At 44.2% G+C, this 11382-nt stretch overlaps 1 protein-coding gene across 5 annotated transcripts in view; it reads left to right on the top strand.

Moving 5' to 3' along the window:
• Positions 1–2955: 2955 nt before the first annotated feature.
• LOC144112053 (TBC1 domain family member 13) overlaps positions 2956–11382 on the top strand; it is a 288796-nt gene continuing 280369 nt past the window's right edge. Inside the window, exons 1-2 of one of the 5 annotated variants that reach the window (XM_077645129.1) lie at positions 2956–3191; positions 9417–9490. In XM_077645129.1, the coding sequence (XP_077501255.1) occupies positions 3172–3191; positions 9417–9490 (94 nt within the window). In that variant the 5' untranslated portion in view covers positions 2956–3171. The remainder of the gene's footprint in view (positions 3192–9416; positions 9491–11382) is intronic. The other 4 variants (XM_077645126.1, XM_077645131.1, XM_077645127.1 and 1 more) reach the window with 4 other exon arrangements.

The following is an 11382-nucleotide window of genomic DNA, read 5'->3' as shown; positions in this document are numbered from 1 at the left end:
CGCTCGACAAGGTGGTACGTCGAACTGGGAAGACAGGGGTGGGGGATGAATTATGAGCTTTGTGTAAGCGGACGGGCAGCGAAGCTTGAAAAAGATGCCGCTGGCGGCAAACGACCGAGGTTTGACGCGCCGGCACTCCTAAGGTCAGCACTGGCTCTGAAAGGGGCGATGGAGGTCAATAAACCCGGACTTTCATTAATGCCGTGAGGAATTGTTACAAATTTGTAAATAAAGTACGACTCCCGTTGCTCTCTTTGTTGTGGAACCCACCCTGTAGGACTGTGAACTTAATTGCATCAAATGGGTCGTTTTTCTCATTAATATATGTGTTTTGACAAGGGGATGATGGGTAGGAATAAGATATTTACTTATGCAAGAGTGACTAGCTATGAGCAAAAATTTCCGTGTTTCAATTTTCAAAACTGCGAACTTTGACCGCAGCGTCCCGGACAAATAATTCCAACTCCCGACCGCGTTTTTAAATTCATTCTAAACGAGGTACGTGTTTACTGGTACCTGCAGTGGTCGCCTGCGCAACTATATATATAAGCTATCGCGTGCAGCTGTCATATTATAAAAGAAAATCCGCACAAAACAAAAATTACGCAGCAACGGGCTGTGGCGAATGATTGCGCGCAATATTTTTTCGCGGGTTAGTGCTAACGAACAGTTTTGTTTTAAATCACGAGAGTTGTATCAAAAGCCTTTATATGTCGTCATTAATTACGATAGGTACGACGACACAGTGAATAAGAGTTTATATAGACTGTCGTCCTTCAAAGACCCAATGCTTTTCTCCTCCAAAACGTCGTGCAGAAAAAAACCGGACCGCCAAATTTTGACACGGTTGTACGAAATTTCTGCACTAACGAAAGCTATGAGTGTAGTCTCCTGCATGTAGAGAATGTAGAATACAAGGAAAAATTATAATATGTATGCTCTAGGTCAGGTTCATAGTCCTACAGCACTCGATTGTAAATGCAGGCACTCGACGGAGCGCTGATAGACGGGCGTGGTCACCTGTAGGCGCATTTGCGTGGCTTTGCATGGATAGTACGTGTTTAACCTCTCAGGTCTGCAAAAGCTGTATCGGATCCGCCAGGCAGTGGCGATTATAATAAATGCACAACGAAGCGCGCCGTTCGAGCGCACTAAAATAATACACCAGCAGTTCAAGGATATCATATATAATAAAAATATAGAAACGCGCATGCAGTGTGTGAAAGCGCGGCGCATCGGGTGCGCTTTTTGAACCCGCGCGCGCTGTCAAAAACGTGGGGAATTCCGAGAAAAACCTAGGGAAAATATGTCTCTTCCCAACCGGACACGACGTCATTAAAAGTCACGTGACCATGACGTCACGTGACGTTTTAGGCGTGACGTCACATTTTGTTTGACCAATCAGCGTTTCCAGCCCACCTGCACCGAAACGCTTGTATATAGTCAGGCACCACGAGATAGACACGTTGTGCGTTAGTTGCGGAGAGGGGGAGGAGACGGCTGAACAGCTGATACTTTTCTGTAATGGGCTTCACCCTACAGTGGAAAGCAGCGGGGCTGACTTACCCAAGGCATCGGGGTTTAGGGATAGTGAAGGGAAAGTGGATTTTAAGAGGTTAGAAGTTACCAAGCGAAGGTTATACGATTGGTGGCTAAAAGCAAGCCAGGAGTAAAATTTCACAAGGCACGGCTAGGTGGCTTGAGCCACCGCCCGATTTAAAGGGTTCATCCGTATCCATCCATCCATCTATCCTAAAATAGAGGAGGCTATGCCCCCCCTCACTCGACAACTCGCGGGTGACAAACGCCTTCGGATCCCACCGGTGGCATGGTTGTTTTTTCTGCTGCTTTATAAGCAATTTTCTTTAAACCGATTGAGTGGCACTACAAATTAAAAAAAAAAACTAAAAACATTCCCCTATGCATCTTGGTTTCGGTGACTGTTGGCTTCCTTAATATGTTTGTCAAACGAGCCCCGCATTCCCTTTACCTTGTCTGCTAATATATATACAGTATTTTGCGTTTTTATCGCTGACACTTTCAAAAATTTCCCCGCCTCAACCGCTGGCTCGTTTGCGGTGAAACTGCACACAGAGCTTGCGTATTATGGTAACTTTTGCATCGTAGCAAGTTTGACAATGGTACTTACTTAGTTCAGGCGCACATGATGCGAAAACGTAAGCGTCTACGAGAGATCGGCGAGCCAAATCCCGCAGACGACGCTTTTTCGCTGAGAACCGGCCGTTGCGCCATCTGTTTTCGGCAGCAGAAAGCGTCCCGACTAGGCCGCCGAGGCGAGCGTTGCAAGGAGCGCAGGCCCTTTGAATATGCCGTTCGGCATTTGCTTCATCTTAAGTATTTTCAAATTATAGCACTGAAAAACAAACCAATTCCAGGCGTATCTCATCATTTGCCCGCGCTCCTTGCAACGCTCGCCTCGGCGGCCTAGTCCTGACGCTTTCCGCTGCCGAAAACAGATGGCGCCACTGCCGGTTTTTAGCGAAAAAGCGTCGTCTGCGGGTTTTGGCTCGCCGATCTCTCGTAGACGCTTACGTTTTCGCATCATGTGCGCCTGAACTAAGTAAGTACCATTGTCAAACTTGCTACGATACAAAAGTTACCATAATACGCAAGCTCTGTGTGCAGTTTCACCGCAAACGAGCCAGCGGTAGAGGCGGGGAAATTTTTGAAAATGTCAGCGATAAAAACGCACAATACTGTATATATATATATATATATATATATATATATATATATATATATATATATATATATATATATATATATATATATATATATATATATATATATATATATATATATATATATATATATATATATATATATATATATAGTTTTTTTTACTCTTCCGGAGCTTTTGTGTTTGCGATACAAATGGCTGGCCTCTGATCATCATCATTATCATGGTCATCGGCCGGCCGACGATGTGAGACTACAACAGCGAACGCAGCGACTATCAGCCGGCTGGGCAGGTGTCCACGCGTGAGTGTTGATAAAATGTGTGGCTGCAGCGGGCATCGCGTGCCTGCGCCGGTGGACGCCTGCAAGCTGTAGTGCTAGCGGAGCGGACACGTAAATCTGTGACGACTGCGGTGGGCCCGTGTGCGAGTGAGCCGGCGATGTGACTAACATCGGGCGCCGTGCGAAGACATGTCCACGTACCGGACAAGGCATGTAAACTGAGCAGAGAAAAACTCTGCTCCAGTTGTATCTTGTATCGCAGCATCCGAGACTGTGAAGTTGAGATAAACTGGGGGGGCGTCGTCGCAGTCGTAGTGGACGCCCCCATAAGGCGCGCGCGCTTTTCTCGTGGCGGGTCAGTCAACCGCCTTTTGTTTTTCCAGCTTCGAAAGTGGTTTTTATGCCATGAAGTGCATGTATGGTGTTGCGATAATTATTGTGGTCAGTTTCGCAGCAATCCTTGTCGGTTCGCTTAGCCCCCAGGGCTAAACCTCTGAATCCAAATCAAGATTTACTGTTGGATCGCGTCGTGTTGGATCGCTGCCCTTTCCTTTGTTGCTCGACTTTGTTGTCCTGGCTGCCTGTGTTGCTCAATGCAACTTGAAAAAAACCAGTCACAAAAGACAAGGGACAAGAGAAGGAGTGTACACGCCACAACGACTGGACTGTAAAAAAAAAAAAAAGTTGACAGTCCAGTCGTTGTGGCGTGTACACTCCTTCTCTTGTCCCTTGTCTTTTGTGACTGGTTTTTTTCAAGTTACTATGAACCAACTGGCCCGCATTTCAACCCTTTTGCTCAATGCATAGCGAGTACCTGCAAACTACCGCTGAACTCGTGCATATTACTTTACTCAAGTGGACACGACACACTGGACAAGTGGTACAATGAGCACAAAACTAGGGGGCGAGGGGGGGGGGGGGGGGCATGTTCTCTATTCAAAACACTGTAGTGTGGCAGTATTAGAGGTGAACACTGGCATGTAGACAGCATTAAGCATAGTCTGGCCAAGGTGCTTTTTTTCATTCAAATCATGCCATGGTTCCCTTCCGGCTGACATGTCCGGTGTGAGCGTTTGTGTAACATTGCTTACTAGCGATGTGTGAAAAATGGTTGAATAGGTTGACTGTCATATAGGTGCACCCTTTCAGTTTTTTTTAACATGAATATGTGAGCATCGACTGCCAAGTCTATAAGCACTGTGTCATGGAGCACAGTGGCGAAATGTACGAGAATACGCGTGTGCACGCAGTGAACAGTCCAATGGAAGTGACCTTCACCTGGTCCTAAGCTCAAGAAATAGCCATGAAAATCGTAAAGGTAGCCAACCTGCAGCCAAGATCTCAAAAGTAGCCAAAAATGGCACCAGGGAACCGCAAAAAACGTCATCTGAAGCCGAAACGTTATCAGAAATTTACACTTGAATTGTAGGATTGGGGTGTGTCTGTGAGCAGGGTTGCCGTTGGGCACATTTTAAAAGGAGCCAAAACTCAAGCTAAAAGTAGCCACACCAGATTTGTACCCAAATAGAATAGAAATAATAATGAATATAGTTGCTATTAAAGAGCAGTAAATAATAGTATTTCTAATCAATGCACAAATTTTTGAAATTTTGAATCTGCACAAAATTTTGCCACTTTTGCTTGGTCTTCAAGCTAAAAGTATGTTGCAAATAAGTGAATTATTAAATGCTCAGTACGTGTAGATAGTGATCCTGCAAGAGTAATTTGGTCACATTTTAGCCAACAACTCAGTAGGATCTTAAAGCTGTTTTGCCTTGAAGACTGAGACCGAACTTGATTCGTGGAATTGCCTTTAACGAGTCCAGCTTCATTTTCTTGCGCATCTGTTTTTTGTCAAGTTTACACAAGAGAACACGCGCTTAGCATCAGCATTAGAAACTTGAAGTGCCGAAATTTTCAGTGTACCTTGCGCCAGGTATGGTAAAAAGGGCATTTGGCGCAAATGTCATTGTACAATGCCGCTGCGTGTCATAAACTCAAACGTGTGATCAAGTGAATGTTAATTATTTACGGCTGCTTTATGTCTGGCTCCAGCTTGATCCAGTAACATCCAAAAAAGCAGCAGCAGTTTAGTATGCCTTCACAGCTCTTCGCTCTATGTCATCCGGGTTGATGGCATGCCTCTGAAGTACATACAAGTCATTTGGAAGCTGCTTTAGGAGTTGTATCACCTTTGCTTCAAGAACTGGAAGCAGCGTTCTCTCACTGCTGCTTGGTCTAGTGAAATCTCTCTGAAATGTCACCTTTTTTTGGAGTCTTGCCGTGCACACGTGTAAGCTCTCTACATACCCTAGCCATGTATAGGGGGCCTATGATATGCACCATCCCCACTGACGGGGATGGTGTGATTAAAAGAAATGGCTAGTAAACTTGCCAGAATGAAAGCTAAAAGTAGCCAGAAATTAGCCAAGGAGCCAACCTGTAGTTTTCATTGCCAGATGAGGTTGTAAAGGGGCCAATTTGGTGCAAAGTAGCCATGAACGTCCACCCTGCTTGTCAGTTACTTGAAAGGGTAAGAGGATTGCTGATGGAGTAATAAATTAAGACTACTGGACAGAAGCACGGAAATGCTTGAGGCATTTATGAAGAGAGTTGAAAAGTAACCAGAAGATGTTATGTCCTCGCCAGAGCAAAAAGACTGTGTTCGACAGTCATAGTAATTTGAACCCCCACATGCATGGTGCTGCTTTTTTGCATGAAATTTGTTCAGTGCTCTGTAAATAAGGATATGATTTGATACACATATTGCTTTTGCTTTCTTTTCTCCTGTGATCACTTTGGTTTTGCTGCTTTCAATTGTAAAAACTGGCTTTTTGCCAAGGGGCAATATTCAAGGTGTCAGAATTGTCAATTCCGACCTTGTCAATTTAGGCTTTCAAGGCATTGACAGCCTTGGTCAATGCTTTTCAGCTGCGCACTGGGGCACTTATGGCTGTCCTGAAGTTCTTCATCTCTGTAAAATAAGGAGAGCTTTTGTTATCACCTTTCAAAGCCTTTTAGTTTTCAAGGGCGCCAGTGCACAATGCCAGAAAAATATTAACCAACGCTCTTGTTCCCACCGCTACACAACTGGTTTGTTAGGCTGGCTTGTGCCATAGATCATTGCTCAACGCGCTTTGGACCAATAGTGTACGGAGGAATCAAGGCATACTTACCGAGTAGCAAGAAACTTCCTTACATTGCTGAGTTATTTTTGAGTGAATGGCGATGCAGCATGCTTTATTGCTAGTTCTGTTGTAGGATTGCATAACGGAGGAGGCGATTTTGGAGTTTCACCAGCAAGGACAGGTCCGGTGAACATTTATTGAACACACGAGCAAGAAGTATTTCATCAAGTTTCGTCAAGGGCATGATTGCATGTAATTTTTCGACAGCAGGGCGGGTACAACAGGATAATGGTGTTCGTAGATGGCATGCTGGAGTATTCAGTGTGCTCTATTGGTGGAAAGAGAGAAATTATTCAATTTTTTGGGTCTGGTTCAGATTTCAAAAGTAACCAGGAAATCAAGCTGAAATTTTTGCAGCCAAGAGCTTCCAAAAGTAGCCAGTTTGGCTCAGAGTAGCCAAACCTGGCAACCCTGGTCTGCCCTCTACCCAACTCCACTTGCTCTTGAGTCCGTTATAGCATTCTCTGTTCTCTGCATGGGAAGAGATTGGAAAAGGCACCGCCTTCCTTCCAGTGTGAAGCCAAATAATGCAATCATGTGTCGTTGCTACCATGTGGCTTTTTGTTTGACCATTCATAGAAAAAAAGAGACTATACGGCGCTCATAGAAATGGGGGTTGAGTCCATTTTCTGGAACAACCTAGCAGAGGACGCTTGCACTGGAGGGTTCATTGCGTGCACGTGTGTATTCTCGTACATTTTGCCGCTGTGCTCAGTGATACAGTGCTTACCGACTCTGGTCGACGCTTGTGCTTTTGTATTAAAATTGGAAGGATGTACATGCATAAGTGAAGAAAAGCACAACAAGAAAACTGGCATGCAAATGTACTATTGCACTAGTATTACTTGCAATGCAACCAAAGGGGGTAAACATAGTTTTTTTTGCTTTATATTAAATCGGTGCACCTTCACATAGAGCATCCAGCTTGCACAACCATTCACTGTACCCTTTCTTTGCATTGATGGCTAAATAAATAAATTTTCAGCACCATAGATGCTTTGTGAACTGAGCTCCTGCCACAGCTTGTGCGTTGCAGCTCATATTGAGTGAGATAGTACATGATGCAAACAGGCTTGTCAAAGGTACTTATGGACTTTCATGCTATTACACGAACACAGGGTGGGTAAAAGAATGGGGCTCAGATGAAAAAAAAACTAAACCAGCCAAATTTGTGAAATGTATACATAGGTTGCGTTGATGTCATAGCGGCTGCCATGGTTGAGTCCAGAAGTACGGCGGGAAGCTGCACATTTTTCTATCTGCTTATCGGCACCTGCTCTGGCCTGCACTGTGGAAGCTATGATCTGTGGTATGGCCCATCATGGCATGGGGTGTCACAAGCCATCTGTATGCAGGTTCATTGTCAAAGTGTGTTCCACCCAGAGCAATCGGAAAAAAGTGCTAAAAGAACAAAATGTATTCATAAAAATGCAGCGTCTGACCTTCATGTCATTGTAAAGATGGTATGGTATGGCATGGAGGGTTTAACGTCCCAAAGCTGCACGTGAGGCTGTAAGAGGCGTTGTAATGCATAAATTGTAGGAACAAGCCTATTTAGGTTAGCTTACATCAGCTAAGCATCAAGCACACAATGTGTGTTTGTGTGCGTGTTTTGCAATCCTGGCAGGGTGCATGTGAATTAAAAAAAAAGTGTAAACCACAGTGCAGAAAACGCGTGCACTCATGATATGTATGCACCAGAATATCGATACTACCGCCTGACGGCCACTTACTATCTAAAGGTGAGAGGTAAGTGGGTGTAAAAACAAGGGGAAGTGAAGCAGATAATATAAAAATTGATTTGAAATCGTGCTCATGTTGTGATGAGAAAGCTGCTGTCAAAATGATTTGTGTAATACTTGAGTCATAGTGCACCTGCCTAATAAGTAAAAATTTGTCCGCAGTGTTTGTGGGAGGACCAGTAGTTGTGCCAGAAATAAAAGGACATGATGACCACACCAGCTATGGCCGAGGTGTCAACCATGAACATGTGAACGTGATTCTATTGCCATGTGATTGCTAGCAGAGCAGTTTGTAGTAGGCGTTGGAAGTCTAGGAATGGCAAACTGGGTGACAGTCGTCATCCTGGAGTCAGTTAATTCCTTCTCACAAGACATCTCCAGGTATTTCTTTTCTTGTTTGCTGCTCGAGCTTGTGACCAATGTCTCAAACTGCATTATTGAGAACTGCTCATTTCTCCACCCTGCTTCTAATCTCCATCATAAATGCCTTTAATGTCTTTTACATGATCATTACATTTCTCTCGTGACCTTGCGAAGATTTGTGCCAAGTTGGCAATCTTTTTTTTACTCCGCATGTTAGTTTCTTGTTTCCAAGCTATAATAAAGGTTTTTCTTGTGTGGCTGCCTCTCTGGTTTGCCTCTTTCATATGCTAGTCTCATTTGGAGTTGATGGAATTAGAAGGGCGAAGCAGAATGCTCAGTTGGGCGAGTTGCTACAGATGCATTCCTGTAAAACAGCGTGAACTACGACGGACAAGAGCAAGGACACTGGACGAGCGCTGTCAGGGATGAAAGGTGTCATTGCAAAAAAATGACACTTGCTGTTGCCACGTGCTCCTCCCTGAGACAGTAGCCCCAAATGGACGTCCACCTTATGGGTTTTTGCTCTGACAAATATCTCCAGGTGAAATTCCTTGCACTTGTCGACCTATGTGCACAGCCGTTCAAGGCCCAGGCGGTTGAGAAGAGCAACGGCTTGCTTCTTCGTCTCGACTTCTTTCAAGGGTGAAACCTTGCTGTCCCGTGTCCTTCTTGTTCTTGTCCATCGTAGTTCGTGCTGTTTTACAAGGAATGGCGGTGGGAAGTTGTTACTTGTGCTTTGGCCAGCTTTTGTCTTTGTTGTGGCCTTCACTGCATGCTGCTATGATATCCATTTCCTTTAGTCATGCTGTGGTCAGTTGCTTGGCATTAAGTAGCTGTGGCACAATGCCCATCCTGTGGGGGGGGGTGAAACTGTGTTTTAATTTTAAATGAAACTGCTTGATGTTATACATTAGGCTACCTTGGCCATAGTCTCAAAATGATTTGTATCACAAAACCCATGGTTGCAATGAAGGTCTGAGACCTACATATTTTTACTTTTACCATTGGTGCTGCAATTTGACTGCCTTCTCGACATCTGGTTATTTTACTAACGGGATCAAAAATTTCAAGTACCCTTGTGTTGCAGGTGACGTGACGTGTCACGTTAGTAGTCTCTCAGCATCTGTAAATATGCTTTCAGGGTCCATGATTTGCAGCGGCTCCTGGAGTCTGAACAGATTGACATGAAACGACTTCGGGAGCTCTGTTTTCAAGGTAAGTGTTCTTTTTTTCCCCAAAAGTTTGGTTTTCTGCAGTGTGTACTTAACTTGTTAACTGGCACGAAAGAGACAGATGTGTCATAGCGTTTTAGTTAATAAACATGATCACTTTTATTGACTGTCATTATTAGTCATTGAAGGGTTGAAGCATGGAGTAGTTATTATAATGAAAGGCCTCTTCACATATTAGGGTCACTAGCACTTTGCATGCATATATTGTTTAACACATTATTCACTTTCTCTTTTAGCAATTTTGACCTGGGCAGTAGGAGAATACATTAGCACCCATATAAGGGCCTTTAATACGTGTCATTTGTGGTTGTTTCTCTAGTGTCCTGATGTGGCCATGTTTTTTTTTTCTGACCTGCTTTACTTTCAAATGTGCTACTTTCTTAAAACTGCATGTTTCTTATGCAGGCCAGTACTTTACTCAAAGGCTTCCTGTGATTATGCAGTGTAAGCTAGGAGTATGAGCTGTCAGCTTCCAGAGCAGTGCTGTGCTGTTGACTTGTGAGAACAGTACGGTTGTGTGAGCTCATAGCCCCTGCTGCATAGCCACAGAAAGTTGTTCCTTATTGTATGATGGAAGCTTTGTGCGTTTTCCTGCTGCCCTTGGTACCAGGGGCCAAGTGTGGTTTTGGTAGCCAAAGACTGCCACATAAGGTAACTTCACCCCTTTCTGTGTAATGACTAGAGCTGAGATTTTCGGGTCGTTCCGATTTTGAAGTGTCCCGATCATAACTCTAGGTACTAGTGGACACCTACCAAGCTATTTGCACTTCATTCTGTTTAGCTTTCTTGTCCCGAATCCTCCCGGCTTTACACTGCGTGTCCCGAAAAATTAGATTGTCCTGGTTGTCCAGATTTTCTCTGAAATGTGTCGTTACAGACACTAGTATACCAAAGCACTTTTAAGCCACGGGTAATATATTTGTATCAGAAGGAAGCGAGGAGCTCATCTCGCCAATGCTGAACACTTTTAGAGTGCGCGAGCCATGCGTGCTTGCTGCTGCAGAAGCGCGATTCTTGAGGCAACCTGTACCCTCAGGGTAACACTGGAAGAAACAAATTAGTATCTTTTTCTGATCATTCGCTTGTCGCCAAATACAGTCATCTGCCTCAATCTAGAAGATGGCGCGGAGCTTGTGAAAGTGACCTAGAGATGGTTGACAGTATCGGGCAGCTTGTTTACAGCAGACTGATGCAGTTTTACACTTGCATCAGTTTGCCAACTCTCAAAATCTTGTTTTTCCTTCCTGCTCCCTCCTGTGGCAACTCTGGCTTGTGGTGAATGACACTCTATAGACAGGCACAGCAGCTACCTTAATTAGTGTAAAGTGTGCCCTGGAAGTGAAGCACGTTGAACCCGTTCTCCCGTCTTTTTGCTTGAATGAGGGCTTCATTTTGAAAGGATTTGCTTCTGCACTTGCATGTGCAAGACAGAGGTTGCTATGGCATCTCAGCAAGCACGATTGAAAGAATGGGAAAACGAACGTATTGGAACCTAAGACAGACGCATGATGAGATGTGGATACTGTATGAAGTATCTGAATCATCACGGCAAAGGATGGTATGATCTAGAAAAGAGCGACAACTAACATTCCCTTTCACAAGCTGGATCATTCAGTGATTTCATTTCTAAGTGAACTGGACAAAACCACCCCAACAGGACAAGTCTGATGAAGTCGCACCTCAAGACAGTTTACAGTGAATAGTTGAGTGAATGTTTCGGCCGTTTTCTTCCAAATGGATGAAACAACTGATCCCTTGTCAATGTACTTGTCTCTTTGAACAGATCCTTTCCTGTATTGCAATATTTTTAACTTTACCCCTGAGGAAGGGACAGAGTTGGTCCCTAAACGTTGGGTAAAGTTAAAAGTATTGCTT

Source organism: Amblyomma americanum, unplaced genomic scaffold, assembly GCF_052857255.1.
Source record: "Amblyomma americanum isolate KBUSLIRL-KWMA unplaced genomic scaffold, ASM5285725v1 scaffold_37, whole genome shotgun sequence".
Lineage (NCBI taxonomy): Eukaryota > Metazoa > Arthropoda > Arachnida > Ixodida > Ixodidae > Amblyomma > Amblyomma americanum.
The sequence above is the reverse complement of the archived record's forward strand: the minus strand, read 5'-3'. Positions and strand labels throughout refer to the sequence as shown.